Source organism: Aulostomus chinensis, chromosome 4 (genome assembly GCF_037954235.1).
Source record: "Aulostomus chinensis isolate RoL2024-O1b breed Wild chromosome 4, RoL_Achi_v1.0, whole genome shotgun sequence".
Taxonomy (NCBI): Eukaryota; Metazoa; Chordata; class Actinopteri; order Syngnathiformes; family Aulostomidae; genus Aulostomus; species Aulostomus chinensis.
The window spans coordinates 13721718-13739727 of record NC_141323.1 but is presented as its reverse complement, the minus strand read 5'-3'; the positions used below and the strand labels follow the sequence as shown (position 1 = coordinate 13739727).

Sequence of the window (18010 nt, the reverse complement as noted above, 5' to 3'; positions counted from 1 at the left end):
CGACAGTGTCAACAAATACTGCATTAAAAAATATTTTCTTTATTACAATCTTTTCAACTCATTTCTGTTGGTAAAAAGATATTTTACTGTACTATTTAACAGTGCAACATGGTGTTTGAAATCAAGGTTGAACAATTCAATGCATAGTTCCAAAGTCCATCGTCTGGTCATGCAAAGAAAAAATAAGAAAAATCATCTTTTTTAAGACACGCCCTTTTACAATGTCCATAATCCTTTGGAGGCAGAATCTGAGATGAAGAGATTTTATTTTTTCAATTAAAACTCAAGAATAAGGAGTACCTCCTCTTGTATAGAATATCGGCACCAGAAATATCCCTTTTTTTATCCTGATTAACTTCAGTAATTGCTAAATCAGATAACTGTTGAGGATTATAATTCTATCATTACAAAAATGACTAATAAACCCACAAAATTTCAAATGAATCGTTCGCCAGTACACAGTGTACATCTGTGAAATAAGTGATAACAGATCCATCAGTGTACAGTTCAGTTGCATCGTATTATTATTACTGTTTGGTATGAAACTTATTGTGGAAAAAAAAGAAGAAGTACAAAGCTGCTTTGTTTTGAGTATTCACAAATAATTACATCACATATTTAAGGCGACTTTAGTTGAATTCTGTACAATCACAACAGATTAACTCCTATTAGCCCTTCAGGGAGAAGAACAGAGAAAGCAGGACAAGTCCGCGTGTTAATGCTTCATAAGTCGGCGACGTTCCAAAGGCCGCACGTGAGGTTGGTTTCATTTTCCAGGACTGTGAAACAGGATGAGTCACATGGAATAAAAGATGCTGAAGAGAGAGTGTGTGTGTGTGTGTGTGCGCGTGCATGCGTGTGTGTGTTAGGGAAGACTTATTGTCATTTTCAGCATTAACACCGACCGTTACCCCTTCACGTAGCTCATTGACAAACCTGCAAGCCCACATTGAGAACTTAATTGGAAAAATACAATTTTAAAGGTCAACTTTAAACCCTGATTGGTGTCAGATTCAATCACATTCATAGGATAAGTAAAAAAGAAACAAACCGCAAGATAAAGACAACTTTTGACAGGTACTCTATGTAGTTTGGGCCTATACCAAAGAGATTTATCTCACTGATGGGTTGTTTTTTTTGTCCGTATGTGTTTGTTTTGTTAAATCAATTATAATTTGGACATTACGTCTGTAAATAGAAAGCAGATAAAAATACTTTGATATTCACACAAGCTATAAAATACCCATCTAAGTAAACATTTTGGTATTTGAGATGAATAAGCAGGACGTGATGTAGAAATGTCTGACTCGCGTCGGTTGTTTTAATTAATCTGCGACAGCCAATGAGGACTTCTGGTTCCAGGTAACTGTTTTACAGTTCTTTTTGTTTGTTTAGTTTGAAGCCTGGAGTTTTATTTTTTCCATCTCTTGACTTTCAAGTCGTTGGGTGGGTCATTTTTAATTGCAAGTGGTCACTTTGTCAAGGCTGCAGTGGCTCGGGGTCGAGGGTCTCTCCTCGTCCTCTGCTTTCAGGAGCGGCGAGAGATCCGAATCCCCCCCCGCCTCCTCCCGCCGGGCAAGTTGTCAGTCACGGTGGGTTTGGCTTGGCGGCGTGATGCTGAACACTCGGATACGCAGGTGGGAGGCGATCTGGAGGCACACCCCTGTACAGTAGCGCACCAGATCCACCAGAGAGAGAACCTGGTGAAATCAGAGGGTGGATTTAAAAAAAACAAAACAAAGCAATAATTTAGTTTATCAACTAGAAGCTGCAGCAGAGCGAGTTACAGTAAGTTACGGCAGAAAGAGTCCTGTAATATCATGGACAAGTTACAAATGTGTTCAGAGCGGCAGCAAACCAGCAAGGAGTAAAAAGAAAATGAATCTCAGACGATTCTGATTATCCATTAATCATTTCAGTCATTTTTCAAGCAAAAATATCAAACATTTTCTGTTTTCAGAATCTTCAGCAGAATTATTTGCATTTTGTCACAAATGACAGTTTGAGTTTAAGTTGGTTATTGGACTGCTGGATGGCTTAGACCGCTACTACGGCCTCCAACAAAATACTAGTTTAGCAGTATTTCCATACTACCGCTCGCTTCCGGTTTCCAGGGCGACCAAAATACATGCCAACATGGGATTGTGATCACCTGATCGACGTTCCTTCCCCGCGAATCAGCCTATCGAGATCGCTGCAGGCGTGCTAATCAGTTGTGAGTTGGTAAAGACAGAGTTGTGCAGGAAGTGGTGTTGATCTGATGAGAGATGCTTCTGAAGTTCGTGCAGGGTTCATACGTTACTGTCACTTGGAATCCAGTCATTATTATTTCATACAAACCAAGAGACTGGCATTAATCCTTGGAGCAGGGTTACAAATCCAGGGGGAGATTACAGGTGTCATGGAGGACGAGAACGGCTTTATCTTTCAACGGTATAAAACAAGCGAGCTGGTGCACCTCGGACTGTGTCTGATTAGGTGTGTAAAGTCAGAGTCTCACGTGCTGGCCTCAACAGTTCCACCTTTACCTGCCCTGCGAGTTTGACAAGCCCGACCAATTAAATCCTGGTGAAGAGGTTTCATTCTTCACTACACTGGAACGCGTTCACGGGTAGGATGTTTGTAGTATTTCTGGTTGGGCGATACTTTTCCGTGCAGCAGCAGTTTCATATCCTGGTGTCAAGTTTCGCCGGTGTGACCCATTTCAAAGGTGGACGGCCAGCGCGGTAACAATAGGCCACCATGAAATATCTAATCCAGCGTATACTATCAACAGGCTGCATATCCATATGCATTTATCAAGGCACGCCCCCCCATTCATTCCTGCACCACTGCATAAATGGTGATGCATCGTTTTCCTTTATCCACGCTCCTGTTTCTGCACTTCAATCTGCATTCGTGTGCAATGGTGCTCCACAAATAAAACTGGAAGCTTCATTAAGTGGTTACACTCGTCACGTAACGAGAGGTCAAACGTGTGAGATCGATAACGTCTACTTTACTCAACAAAGCGAGTGTGAATGAGAACTGACCATGGCGATCCAGAGGACTATGTGCTCATCGATGAAGCTGTTGAAGTACTGGTTGAGGAAGAGGAGGCCGGGGCCGATGAAGGCCGTGTCTGGGAGGCTTAACTCACTCTTTGTCATGTGTGCCACCTTAAGACAAACAAACAAACCCAAAATTCAATACATTTTACACTGATTTACATGATCAAATATTAACGGACGTGTGGACGTGTGGTGGAGCAGAGGCAGCAATGATTAACTGCTGAAGCTCCTCCAGACACAAATGCATTCCCCTTTGATTTAGAAACTTAAGGATATGTGAGGTGCAATGACTTTTCTGTCACACGTCTGCAAATACTCGCCTCATTGACTGCCTATTGGCGAGTAAGCTCTGCACAAGATGGAAGTTTAAAGCCATACTTCATCCGAATACTGTCGTTTGCTTTTCAGAGGCGAACTACGAGAGTCTTAATCTGACAAATATGCTTTCCCTCCTGTGTGACTTTTTAGTGAATCCAGAAGTCAGAAACAACATTTATGTATCAACCAGCTACTAGCTTCAAGCTAATGGAGACTGACTACTAACAACAGCAAAACATCTGTTTATAAACCATAAAACGCCTCGTCCAAGTCTTCTTTCTACAGCTCCATGCGCAAAAATCCTCTAACGCTTCGATGTGAGCTAAAAAGAAAACAAAATAGAACATGTCTGAATGGAAAAGAAGTTTAAACGACCGCGCCACCTCGGCACCGTCAATCATGCTACGAAACACTCTTTTCGGGTAAAACATCCTTTGTTCTGTCTTAATTGTACAATGCCAGTTTTAACCCCATTTCTCAGGTTCTGATTGTTGCTCCGCCCACTCTGAGGAGCGCCGTAGACAGGTAAACCTGTTACACACCACCTGGTTAAATAGACGTACCACCAGTTTGTTGGAGATTTTGGAGGTGACCATGCCGAAGGTGAGGAGGTACAAACACGGGTGATGTTCCAACAGCTGGCTGGATGACTTCTTGAAAATGATGAAGGCCAGCGTGAGGATGAGGCCGATGTGTAGACCAGGACTCAGCACGCTTGTGTCCTACACAGCAGGATTTGTTTGTTAGCCACCAGGCGCCATCGCAACATCTGCACAACGCAACCCAGCGTGTTGACTTACCGCCACGGTGGAGCCATTTTTACCGACGCCTCCATTCAAAATGACGTGAAAGTAGTTCTGGCAGGAGTAAAGTGCGCCGCTGATGATGCCCACGATGGGGAAGATGTACAGCTGCAGTCCGAGGACGGGCAACTGTGGACACACACGAAGGTCAACTTCACCAAAGCTTCTAAAAAGAAGGAATATGTGAAAGCTGCGGGCATGCTGAGCGTGATGGCAGGGCGAAGCAAACAATGCGAGTGACATCATCAGCTTTTTGAGCCGGATCATGTCCAGTAGATGACCTGCTGCCAAGGCGTTAGCTACCCATATTTACCTTCTCACTTCTCATGTGATGTTAAGCCTCCGATGGCAGCACAGAGTAAAAGTAAAACATAAATTCTATTTAAGATTTACTAAAAAAGAAGGAATTGATTCTGCTAGTGAGTAGAGATTTTCACTAAGTATCCAAGCTGAAATGAAAGTGTTCGTCTGAGTAGTTGCGCATGTGAACACGCGGCTGTAAAACCATTGGTTCTCAGTTACCGTAGCTTGCCAGATGGCCACACCTCCAAAAGCTGACATCAGATACATAGCGATGATGGCAAACTGCACCTCAGTGACATCGACCCTGCGGGGGAAAAAAAATAACAGGAAGTAAAAGAAAAGATTAAAAAAAAAAAAAAAAAAGGTATCAGAATGTGACTTACAGTCCAAAGCGGAGGGTCCCGGATACGTAGGTCTGCCAGTGGGCACAGAAGAACATGAACATCCCAATAAAACCACAGAAGAAGGTCCAGTTGGGATAAAGTCCAATTCCACATGAGACGCATGTTCCCACGGCGACGAACACTGCAGGAAGACAGAGGAACTAAGCATCTTGTTTATGAAATGGTGGACTAATGCGTCGCAGCTGAGTTGCACCTGTGGACACGGCGTCACAGCCGTGGTCAAAGAGCTCCCCCAGGGCTGAGCTGCTGTTGGTCCTCCGCGCCTGTTTCCCATCGATGGCGTCCAGCGACTGGTAGACAAAGAGGCCCAGCGCACACAGGATGAAGGCCCATGCTGGTGCCTGACAGGAGGAGAGAGAGAGAGAGACTTTGATTTTGCGTCGCTACCACATGATCTCTTGACTTTACACATGATACACTGGTGATCTCTTCGCGGTCGCAATAGATTGACACGCTATCAACCAAAAATCTCACACGTGATATAAGATTGCACCCTGAGGGGACAAAAGCAACATGATTTCGTCAGAACGGCACAGAGGTCTTGTACATATAGAATGAGGCTGACAGTGAATTCAGGATCAGAGTCGTCCTCTTTTGCAGATTTAGTTTTAAAAAGACTTTCAACTCCTTCCTACTTTGAGTAATTGAAGCAAGTCAAACATCGAACTGCTGAGGTCCTCAGGCGCATGGCGTCTTCACACATCTGATTTCTACCATTTACACTTCTGATAACATTCAGCTGTTCCTGCACCAACCTTTGCCATAGTGATTGGTCCACTTAGATAAGCAGCAATAAATCCTTCAATAAATTCTAGTTTGTTTTCCATTGAAGCTGTTCCTCTATTTATTACTACTAGCTGTATCTTATTATACCTACCTAATAAATTGGTGCGCGCGCACGTGTGTGTGTGTGTGTGAGCGACCAAGACAAACACAGAACAGGAATGTCATGCTGTCCTAAATATTCAGAGGTCCTGCTGTTTTCTTCAAAGTCCCTGTATCAAAAGCCTTGTAATTTGGAGGTAAATGGTAAATGCTAAATGGACTCAATTTATATAGCGCTTTTCTAGCTTAGCGGCACTCAAAGCGCTTTACAGTGTCATCTCATTCACCCATTCACACACACACACTCACACACTGATGGTGGAGGCTACCATGCAAGGCACCAACCTACTCATCAGGAGCAATTATGGGTTCAGTATCTTGCTCAAGGACACTTCGACATGATCACCGGAATCGGGGATCGAACCAGCAACCCTTCGGTTGCTAGACGGCCACTCTACCCCTGAGCCATGCCGCCCCGGAGGGTGGGTGGTGGTGGGAGGGGGTGGCGGGGCTGAATCCACTTTTTACGGTTGGAAGTGTTATCACTCCAGAGAGAACTCTGAACCGCGTCCCTGGGTTCATAGGAATTCCTGGCGTCTGTGTTTGTTTGCACCCGACTGGGACTTTCATCCATTAATGAAGAAGAAGAAGAGCGGACGTATTTGTCAGTACACAATTAAAACAGGACAAATGCTTTTGTACTGAACTGTGGACTTTGAATCAGTTGCAATGTTGAAATCAACACAGCTGGCAATCTGTTAACAAACACACACACACACACACACACACACACACACACACACACACACACACACACACACACACACACACACCTATGCATTTCCTGCTCCATTACTTAACCCCGGGTCAACTGTCAGTTCAATTGTGATGCATTTAAAGCAGCGCCACAATTAGGAGCATATCGCATCACGCAAGGGATCAAGATCAAACAAATGACACTGTCACTTCAGTATTTTACATTCAGACATGATTTTTGTTCTAAATATTAGAAAAAAACAACAATGAAATGTCACTGATAAACGATATTGGATTAATAGCCACATATTTGCCACAACTACGACTTCGGCTATGCCAAAATCAATCGAGACAGTTTTGTTGTCACGAAAATCCTCATCTCATGAATGTTGTCGACTTGCTGTGTTGCATGCGCTTGATTTCACCAAAAGAAACCAGCAGAGAAGAGACCAGTAAACTTCCATGACTTTTCTCACACCGGTGAAGAAAATTCTCTCTTCAGTGTGTCTTCACGCATTAAAAACACACAGAAAATTCACGTCAGTGTCCACCCACATATATGAGGCTCAAATTAATAACAAGCTCTGCGATGGACTGGCAACCCGTCCAGGGTGAACCCCGACTCTCCCCAGAAGTCAGCTGGGATAGGCTCCAGCCCCCCACGACTCTTAACGGACAAGCAATATAGAAAGTGGATGGATAATGACAAGCTATGTGGTGGGAAACACAATAAAAATATATTAAATTATATAAAAACGGATCCCCCCCCCCCATGTAATCTTAACCGAACCACATACGCAGCACTTTCTGACACAAATTTCCCTGACCCTTCCAAAACTTTCTGCCTTTCGCTGGTCGTGGCAGAAATCTGCCTGAGGAAAATGAGGGAGGTTTTTGAGGGGCAAGCAAACCCGACAACTGTTCTGCGCAAACAAGCCAAAGACTTAGAGTTTAAGAGTTAAACTTCTCTTTATATTTCAAACACTTATTTTCACCATCCACTACTTTTCCCCCTGGTTTTTCACAACCACATGAACACCGACCACCTGCCGCCCACCCAAGTTTTCTTAAGAATAACATTGTACACTTTATTCAGCGGTTAAATCCAAAAACCACATGAAATTACGTAAGAAAAAAAAAATCTAAATTTAGAAAGCAGAGCAATATCTTAGAATGGCAGTCAACAGTGTTTTACTAGGGATGGGGAACCCTGGCAGATCTGGTCACTGAATTTACCGCTACGGCCCTGGTTGAAGGTGTTGGACCTCGGGCTACTTTACAGGTTAATTTTAAACCTTTAGCACGCAAGCTGGCGAAACAAACTGCCCAGCTAAACGGTTAGCCTTCACTCGAATGGAGGTACAAGTGAAAGCAAAGCACAAAAGTAGCATTGTGCTTCAAATTGTTGTGTTTTGTTTTTTTGCAGTCAACAACACGCCGTCACATGAGCAGACAACAGGTCAACTTGCCAACAAACTACGGGAGAGAGGGAGGAGAGGGGGGCCACATGCTGGACGTCTATCCAGACTTTCTATCCCTTAAAATCTGAAAATGTACCGTCCACGCTAAGCTGACGTGTAAATAGAACATAAAATCATTGAGGGCTTCCCGTGAACCAGAAGGGGGACATTATATAAGCCAGGCTAAATTTAAACTTTCACCGCAGCGTCACCACATTCATTAATGACAATAAATATAAATAAATTTTTTAAAAAAACTCCAGGTGACCAAATGTAAGCCGAATTTGCGATTTTATTCTTTTGATTAAAACACGATCTTAAATAATGACTTATAATGCACTGAAAGTTTGTCACTGACCACAAAACTCGTAATTACGCAATTTTTGTACGGCGGTTTGGCGTTCTTCCGATGCCAGAGCAGGGCACGTAATTCAGGCTGGTCTCCGTGTAGAAACTTTGTCCAAGGTCGCGTCACTCACCTCCTCTGTTGCCGTGGGACAATAATACACAAGCAGTAGTGTAGAGAAGATGTTGACCAGCAGTCCAACAATAGTCAGAGTGTTTGGTGCGACCCATGTCGGGATTTGCTGGACCAGCCAGTTCCAATAGATTTGACACGGGGGCTCAAGAAGGGACCGACCGGAGGCGCTGTATTTATGCTCCTCCAACCGCTTGAGTTGTGCGGGTGACAGCGGCTCCGGCCACAGGAATTGTGGCATTGTTTTTCTGCCTCGTCACTCCTCAAATTAGCTTTACCTCCAAGTATTCCAGTGTAGAGGCTCAGACGCGGCTATGTACTCTCGGCCGACTCGAAAGTAAAGCGGTTCATTTGGCAAGTAAAGCGAGGTGACCGGACTAGGCCATCTCCACAGCGGAACCATAAGACGACGGTCGGCTTCTGATCGAGTTGCGTCTCAGCAGGAAACGAGGATCCGGAAGGGAATAGTGTAGTTCTCTTCCGGGAGATTTAGATTAAATCTGTCAGGGTAAATATTGTCATTTACGCATCACGTTAACAAAATACCATGACTGGAATAAATAAATGTGGAATTTGTCTTATTGATCTCTATTCATTGATAAAATTAGAGCATCATTTAAATTTTAATGTATTTTTTAAGTTTAAAAAAAAATGTCAGTATCAACTTGCTCTTGCGCTTATATACCAGAAGAAAACGTAATCAACTCTAAATGCAAGAAATGCCTGTGCGTGTATGTGTGTTGATTAAATCTTGAACATTTCATATTTTTTTTTATCTTATCCCTATAAAGACTGGCTTGTACTTCAATTTTACTTATTTATCTTTAAGCTATTTTATTTCCTATTTATCCATGCATTTCATACTGTTTCTCTAGTTGGTACTCATTGTAATCATCATTGTCATTCTTAACATGTTTTAAATGCTTCTTTCTGCTCTTATCCTTTCATTTACTTCGTATCTACTGGTTTTTTTTTTTCATTTTATTAATATTTTACCACCTATTTTTTAGGTTTCATCCTCACTCATGTTAGTGTTTCTTAAGGTCCTGTTGTAAATCAGTCCTCTTACTGTTTTATTTAATTACAAAATTAATGCTTTAGATGGGTGTGTGAGTGTAAGTTTTTCTTTGTAATGAAAAGTGACCAAGTGCCGCAACCTCATAACAGCGATACTCGCGAAATTAACTCTGCTTTCACTACGCTTCATAGTTGCAGTTTTATTATTTGCTTACTGACCTGGAATCAGTGTATGACATCATAGATTGTTGTGGATGAGCCAGAGGGCTTTGCTTTCTTGCCCTAGACTATTTTTAAGGACTTTACATAATTTATACCCTCTGAAGGAGGCTAAAATCAAAGCTGCTGGGAGTTCCTACAGTAGCAATTTAGATACAGTAACTTCACCCATAACGAGTCTTTCTCAAGTGTACATGTTTTTTACAGACACGCACAAAAAAAGATATTTTTTTTAATGATGTTTTATTGTAATCTATTGATCATAATTACAAAGGTAAAGGCATGCGAACATGACCGAGCCTCAAGTCATAAATATGAATCCAATAAGCACAAGGTTTCATGCAGAGTATAGCCTATAGAGGTTTATCGGACAATATTCACGTGAAAGAAGTGTCAAAACATTCATTTATCCAACAGTATTTATGGTTCTCGACATTTAGAAGTTTGCAGACGACATACAAACACCAACCCTGATTCCCTCTTGACCCCACAAATACATTTTCACCTTCAACAAGCACTCCCAATCAAAATCAACATGTAAATATTGTTTCACTGCTTATTTTTTTTAAACACAACTTTTCAAGATAGAACCAAAACACTGCCGACATGCATCAGTCTTTCAAGAGGGTGACGAGGAAGGTGAACTGGCTTTTTTTCTATGGTAACTAGCGCCAAACCCGCACACAACATGTCACACCACAGACCAGGGCACCCTCCTCTACCCCCTTACATCCATCTCCCCATCCCTCCGTCATCCCTGCATCCGACTCCGGGCCGCGGTAGGTGCGAGGAAAAGAATCACTAGTGGCAGCAGATTTCTGCAAAGCTAAAAATAAAAAGTCTCATTGCACTTTGTCCAATTTTACTTCTCCTGTTCAAAAACCTTCGTCTCGCTGATGTACTTGTCAATCAGGTGTAGGGGCACTCCGCGTTGCATGAGTTCATAGAAGGTGAACCCTCCTGGGGGACAAGAGGAGACACTCTCATGATGGGGGGGGACAGATGGAAATGAGGAGAAAAGAAAGATAGAAGAGGAGGGAAGAAAGCTAAAGAGCAACAGGCTGATTGAGCGGAACAAACAAGGAGTCAGAAATGTGTGCGACATTCAGTTTGTAAAGCAAACAATGTGTCCCAGGTCAATACTACACATGAGTACTAAGCAGTAAATATATGCTTTGTATTTGCTTAGCTGTCAGAAAACAAACTCACAGACTGCCCCAAAAGCTTTAAGATGTTTATTATTTAGATTTACTGTTTAAGTATTAATTACCATTTAATTACCATTTTAACACAGAAAAGCTGAATTAATTAATTAGCACAATATGTTACAGCAAGAGGACATCAGTGGTGTCTTACTTCTCACTTGGACTGAAAATGAATTCATCTTCAATTAACAAAAGTTGATGCCATTTTCTAGATTAAGACAAAGCCAGTTAATTGGAAAAAAAAAGGGCCAAGACACTAAATGATTTATTGGCTTTTGCCTCCGGTAGGCCTTTTTTCAGGATAGTTTATGAAAGGTGCTAATAATAAAAGTGGCTGAATTCCATGGCGCGACTATGGTATTGCACACACTGTCATGGTTTAGTGGGACGTTTGTGGACCATCGCCTTTACATTAATAAAACGCGTGCTTTTACTACAGTGACAAGTCACAATGAATTATTCTGATGAATATTTCCCTACGATGGTGGGGTTTTTTTTTCGTACACACTCTGACTTTTTTGAAGATACTTTGACATTTTGCCACTGTGAAAACACGATACTGAATCACCTGCTTTGATTATTGGCATAGTATGGAGCTGGGACACAGCTTATGCCTGCTCAGGCTTGCAGAATTAAAAGCAGACACATGGCTGTTTCCACCGTAAAACAATGCAATGGCTTTGCAAAAATAAAATATTGGGTTTAATCATCTGCAGACAGAAAAAAAGCTACAAAGGGAACCGTCTTCTATACATAACTGCTAATCAATCATGGCAAAATACATGGAAAATACAGAATGTTAGTTAGCTTTGTTTAGATCCTGTGGAAAATTCTCTACATTGAAAAAAAAAATCAGTCCTACTGATGCTAGATTTCTAGGCAAAGATTAGAAAGCTTGCAACAATTTACTCACCTTATGTGCAGCACAAAATACATGAGAGGTAGTCTTTGAATTCATACCATTTCACACCAACAATTTGCCAATTAAAATATGTAAAACAGGTTTGTTACGTAGGCCAGCTGTGGGGTTCTGGGGCTGTCATGCAAATCGCATTAATGGCTGATTTCACATGTTCTTTCCCTTCGTCCTGCTTTCGCGAGGAAGATAAGCGGCTACAATCCCAGCAACTGAGAAAAGCGAGGTAACAGGCTGACTGAAAGATGCATAATGAATGACATAAGCTTCATATGCCAAAACCATATGAAAGCTTACCTTATATGAGAACATACATTCATAATTCTTGAGTTTGGACTGGGGGAGAGAGAAGAGAATAGGGGTTAACACAATGTTTACATGGAGTTATGTGTACCAGGGAATACTGTTGAGTGATTACTGAGCACTTTATATGAGGAGTTAACTGAGAGGCAGGGAGGGTTTCACTGTAAAGAAAATGGCAACTCGGATCAGTTGATCCTCTGAGCTTATAGTCTATTTCCAGTTTTTGGCTGCTGTGTTTTGGCATTTATAAACATATGATACCAAGTACACAGTTGAGTCTAACTACTGTAATCCCTCCTTAATGAGCTATTTCATGAAACAAACTTGAGGTTTAGAGGGCAAACATTTCTGTCAAATGCCCCTCTGCTAGCTGAAAGGAAAAGATACTAAGTTCTGGATAAAGGTCACGAAAGCAAGTAGCTCAGCAAGTTAGCTAATGTTATGAAGGATGTCTATGTGTTCCCCTCTTCTTGTTTCATAAATATACCCAATATCTAGATGATATGAGACTGGGGCTTTAGAAAACGTCTACACCAAGATTAGTGGGAAAAGGCAACTATTACTCTAAAAGGCATACAGAACAAAATCTGGGATTAGCTAGCTGTTAACTTGTTTTTGCTATCACTTCTAGTTAAAATAATTCATGGTGACTGTATATATATTTGTGTGTGTGTGTGTGTGTATGTATATATATATATATATATATATATATATATATACATGTGTGTGTGTGTGTGTGTGTGTGTGTGTGTGTGTGTGTGTGTGTACAGCCTCATGATATTACTAATATTGGCTATATTTAGTTCATCAAGAGCCCAACGAATGCTTACAGTCTGATTTGTGACGTTAGCTAACTAGCTTAGCCTGTTTGTCTGTAAACATGGCAGAAATGTCACGTTTACAGACGGACGTGACAGAAATGTCCGTCTCGGAAACCACAAAGTGTTTGTTTGCTGAAACAGCTCATTAAAGAAGGATTAGCCTGAGTAGAGTCAACTTTCTGTACTCGGTATATACAGCACAGAATTTTTCGATGGGGAATTGCAACAGCCCCAAAAAAAAAGAAATGGATTATAACAGAATCAGTTGGTCTGAATCGCCGTCTCTGTTACTGTGAGACCCCTCTGGAAAGGAGTCGCTGGAGATTGAGGAGAATAGTTTGAGATGGAGCATTAAATAATTAACCAACACCAAAGCATCAAAGTTCTGTGTGTTATATCTGCTGGGGTGTGACTGGTGTATCGAGGCGGTGTGTTGTGAAGATGAACAAGATGGTTGGATGAGCTGGACTGGATAGATTTGTGTGAGAACACAGGGGATAAAAATTATACATATTGTGGTGATGGAAGTGTCATCAGATATTACATGAACACATGAACAGATTATTATGACATTATTTATATCAAATGGTGTCCAGGTGCCAATTGCATGAGCTGTTCGTAAATTCAAGTGTTTCTAAAGAGAAGACAGATTTGTTGTTGCTGCCAGGTGTAGCTGTACTGTACCTAGCAAGCAAAATACATGTCGGCTCACTTTAATTCTAACTATTTTTATTAAAAAATAAAAATACAACGGTACAGGTACTGCAACTAACTTAGTATCTGGTGATGTAAAATAAAATATAAATATCCAAATTGCATTAAAGAGTATATCCAAGATAAGTCAGGTACTGTAGATATCTCCTTATCTGAACCATACAAATTCTACTCATACCTACATTATATCTTAATTCATTCATAAATAAATAAAAGACGTTATTGTCTAAAACTTAATTTAAAAGTTGTTTTTTGTTCTATTTTCATAGTGCAATCCATATTACTTTGAAACTAGTTTGTGGCTCCTAAGAAATTCAAACAGAGTTTACTCAAAAACTTAGCAGTGAATTTTACAAACAGCTGCTGCAACCCAGACAAATACTTACATGTCCTCTGCATATGTGGTCAGCGCTTCGGTATACTGCAACAGTCGGTTGAAACACTATGGTGCCCTGGTTGAGTTGGCCTCCCAATGTCACCTTTGCCCCCTTACCCTCTTCACAGATGTCATTTTTAATGAATTGTGCAAAGATTTTTATAGATATATCTAAAATGTCTAAATGTTCTAAAAAAAAAAAAAAAAGATATGCAGGCTTTGGGAAACCAGACCCTGTGTCTGCCCCAGGAGACACACATGCCCACATCCAGGACCACACTGACCTTTGACTTCCAGCTTGCAGTCCACTTGGGCCTCTCCCAAGTCATTGATGGCCTTGCAAGTGTACATGCCGCCATCGTAGGGGCTGGGTTTCCTGATCTCGAGAGTGCAAACCCCTTGGTTGCTAAACATGCGGTAGCGTGGGTCATCGAGGATGGCTATCTTATTCTTCATCCAGATCACTTTGGGCTACAAGTAAATACAGAGACAATAGCAGCATGAAGATAATATTTTGTTAAATGCATACACTCTTTCCCTTCAAAAGCAGAGCTTTCTCTAAATGTTCCACACAAGGTGTATAAATTTTCCACACCTTGGTTCTATCCATCCATCCATCCATCCATCCATCCATCCATTTTCTACCGCTTATCCCGTTAAGGGTCGCGGGGGGCTGGAGCCTATCCCAGCAGCTTTCGGGCGAGAGGCAGGGTTCACCCTGGACAGGTCACCAGTCCATCACAGGGCCAACACATAGAGACAGACAACCATTCACACTCACAGCCACACCTACGGTCAATTTAGAGAATCAATCAGCCTCGTCCCCATTTGCATGTCTTTGGACTGTGGGAGGAAGCTGGAGTACCTGGAGAGAACCCACACAGGAACAGGGAGAACATGCAGACTCCACACAGAGTGACCCCTTACCCAAGTTGGGGTTCAGACCCTGAACTTTATTGCTGTGAGGCGACAGTGCGAACCACTGCACCACCATGCCGCCCACCTTGGTTCCACAACACAACATCAACCGATATATTCGTATAAAGCATAATTTGCGCAAACTTTCACCTGAGGTTCCACCACCTACCTTTGGGTTGGCACGGACGCTGCAGTTGAGTGTAGCATTGTAGCCAGCGATGGCAAAAGTGTTGATCAGTGGCTGTGTGAACTTTGGTGCCTCCTTGAAGTCATGATCATTGTACTCTGGTATTTTCACCTGCATGCCTGTGGGGGGAAGGGTAAAGGAATGGGGTTGTGCATGATACTGGCAATGAGCGGTATCATGTGGGGAATATCCTACGTGATGAGAGAAAGACAATGTTTTTTTATTTATAATCTGGAGAGACTGTGACAACACTTTTTAAGGGCCTGTCAGTCATACCCCAACCCCTGTTATATTTTAAAATAGGACAGTCTCACTTAAGGGTGGAAAAAAATCACTGACAGTACCTTTCAGAAAACATCTGTAGAAAAATAGCCCGTAAAAGAAACAACATTTCCATGTTGTTAATCTGTTTCCAATTTGATATTGTTAAGAGTTGTTCCAGAGTTATCACCATGGAAGCATTTTTCCCTCGTTTTACATGATTAAATTTGGGAACATCTAAGTTTTGGTTCCTAAAGGGGAAACAGCCCTATTCATAGTTGCACATAAGAGCAATGCTTCCACAGATCATGGTCACCTGCTACTGTCACAGTCAGTTGTACCTTCTTTCACGATGAGGGCACTTTTTTTGGTCTGGGTGGCAGATTCACTAAGGCCACACATGTTCTCTGAGAAGATCCTGAAGTAGTACTCGTTCCCAACCACAAGTTCTGTGATGGCGATGCAGGTGCGATGGTAGTGCTCAATGCATGTGTACCATTCCTACACAACAGATCAAGACATGTAGGTACTCCTTGTAATGACCGTTTGGTTTTCCGGTTTATCATACACAGTTTCAGTTCAGTCTCTTTTGTATAAGAAATCTACCATCGTCTTCTTGTCTGCCTTTTGAATGGTGTAGCCTGTTATTGGGGCATTGCCGTTGTCTTTTGGAGGGGTCCAGACCAGAGCCACATTTCCTCCCCACACATCTTCAATTGTCACACTATGGGGAGGCCCAGGAAGATCTAATAATGGGCATACGGATAATGAAAAATACAGATAAAGAAGTACAAGTGGTAGTATCAATACCAGTTGAGCATAAACCATTCACTCACCTACGATTTGTATGTCAATAATGGCTTTGTCCTCATGGTTTTCAACCTGAACTGTCATTTCATACTTCCCAGAATGACTGCGTTCTGCCTTACGGATGAAGATGATGCTATCGCAGTCTGTGTTGCGGATGCTAACATGGGAAGGATCTATGGGTTTACCCTCCTTCAGCCAGTTGACTTTCGGCCTGGGTTTGCCCTGAGGTCATAATTAAAGGGTTGCATGAGTATTGATTACATCTGACATGAAAAAAAAACCTAAATGAAACAGTCATATAAGTTGGAACTCTGGTGAGATCCGTCCAGCAAGTAGATGCTTGTGGAGCTCAGAGCTGCGGGTGTCCATATTGTCCCGTGCAGATGCACAGGGCCAATTTCAGCTGAAGTAGGAAATATCATCTTGGAGCTATGGACTCTGTACGTACAATGGAATGCAGTGTATTCTGGTTAGAGATGCAGGGAACGGTGTAAGAACTAGAACACCACCTTACCATAAATGGCACCACAAGGTTGACTGCCTCTCCAACTCTGCGAGTGTACGTCTGCTTCAGGTGTCGGGGGACACGGATCTTAGGTATTTCTAAGGAGGAGGTACACCAGAATATGTGAAACTGATGAATTTTAGCCCTTTTCTGTGAAATGACAACTTTCAAGTTTACAAGTGCTGTTTTCAGAGCTTACCGATAACCTCTTTGACAAGAACAGAGTGCTGAATTGTCCGTGGAGTGCTGGATCCAGCTGCGTTGATCGCCTTCACCCGAATTAAGATTTTAGTCCCTGGAGTTAGCCCTGTGATTGTGTACTTGGTCTTCTCTGTCAGCTCATCATTGGCGACAACCCAATCATCAGCTGTAAAAACAACAGTGTAGCTGTTGTAGCAATTTTATAGCAAATTGTTGAGTTTGAGTTGATGAAATACCATGAATGATATCAATATCTGATAGAAAGATATTGCTTGCAAAACATACTCCTTTGGATTTCCTCAAGTTTCTCTCATGATTTCACCTTTCATCTGGGGTAGCCCCAAATTGCAAATTTCTCTTACTTCCTTCAATGCAGTACTCCACTGAATATCCATCAAGCCCAGCAGCTCCGATGGTTTCAGGAGGACGCCACTTTACGGTCACTGTGGTATCTGTCACATCATCCACAACCAGCATGGTGGGCTCACTGGTCACAGCTAGGAGAAGAAGAAGGTTTAAGTGATCAGACAGGTCATAACTACCATTCCTCATTTACAGTAAGTTTTCTGGGAAAAAAAGATCAAGCCATGACCATACGGACAAGGCACCTCTCTCTCTATGACTGGTTTCAGTCTCCCTGTAAGATCTCATTACTCTCTGCTCTTGCCATCTATTCCTGTATTCTGAATCATATTTAACTCCCATTGAAGCCTCTCACAGACCTGATCTCCTAAACCTCTAATCCACAGATGGTTTGGCAGCCATTATAAAGACACATTTAAATATTTAATATCCACTAAAGCTCCTGCGTGTCCAGTGGAGGTCAACATCAAAATGCTTGGGATGGTAGGTATGGGGAAGAACAGCTGTGTTGCCGGGGTATACAAGGGCAGATCACACACACAAGCACTATCCAACCCAATCTCAAAGAAATTTGTCAAATTTTCACAATCTCTTAACAGTGCATTATGTGGTGATGGTAGTAATGTGTTAAAATTGCATGCCAGCTCCATGGAAACAATGCCAATGGAAAATCAAGTAGGATCCTTTGCTGTGGTGGACACACAGCTTCCCTGGTTCGACAACATCACGCAATGGGAAAAGGCTAATTTTGTTCAAGAGAATATAATCTACACTTGGAGGTAAACTGGGGAAGTTCA

General features: G+C 42.0%; 2 protein-coding genes across 2 annotated transcripts in view; both read right to left on the bottom strand.

Annotated features, from left to right (window-relative positions):
* Positions 1 to 17: 17 nt before the first annotated feature.
* Positions 18 to 8849, bottom strand: chpt1 (choline phosphotransferase 1). The gene is made up of 8 exons (XM_086201927.1): positions 8399 to 8849; positions 5072 to 5219; positions 4858 to 4999; positions 4694 to 4778; positions 4169 to 4300; positions 3932 to 4090; positions 3033 to 3158; positions 18 to 1700 (listed from the first exon to the last, which is right to left on the bottom strand). Exons 1-8 carry the CDS (start codon positions 8636 to 8638, stop codon positions 1584 to 1586), a joined length of 1149 nt encoding a protein of 382 aa, XP_086058053.1. The 5' UTR covers positions 8639 to 8849; the 3' UTR covers positions 18 to 1583.
* A 1051-nt stretch (positions 8850 to 9900) lies between these two features.
* The window catches only part of mybpc1 (myosin binding protein C1), a 31330-nt gene continuing 23220 nt past the window's right edge, over positions 9901 to 18010 (bottom strand). Inside the window, exons 22-30 of the mRNA XM_086201930.1 lie at positions 17213 to 17347; positions 16849 to 17016; positions 16659 to 16747; positions 16171 to 16366; positions 15941 to 16080; positions 15676 to 15835; positions 15056 to 15192; positions 14253 to 14439; positions 9901 to 10593 (exon numbers count right to left, since the gene is read on the bottom strand). Of these exons, the coding sequence (XP_086058056.1) occupies positions 10496 to 10593; positions 14253 to 14439; positions 15056 to 15192; positions 15676 to 15835; positions 15941 to 16080; positions 16171 to 16366; positions 16659 to 16747; positions 16849 to 17016; positions 17213 to 17347 (1310 nt within the window). The 3' untranslated portion in view covers positions 9901 to 10495. The remainder of the gene's footprint in view (positions 10594 to 14252; positions 14440 to 15055; positions 15193 to 15675; positions 15836 to 15940; positions 16081 to 16170; positions 16367 to 16658; positions 16748 to 16848; positions 17017 to 17212; positions 17348 to 18010) is intronic.

Coding starts and splice junctions, on each gene's coding strand:
- chpt1 (XM_086201927.1), bottom strand. CDS start 8,638: ATGCCACAATTCCTGTGGCCGGAGCCGCTGTCACCCGCACAACTCAAG. Junction 5,220..8,398: donor GTCCCACGGCAACAGAGGAG/GTGAGTGACGCG, acceptor TCCTCCTGTCAG/GCACCAGCATGGGCCTTCAT. Junction 4,301..4,693: donor TGGCCATCTGGCAAGCTACG/GTAACTGAGAAC, acceptor GTGTGTCCACAG/TTGCCCGTCCTCGGACTGCA.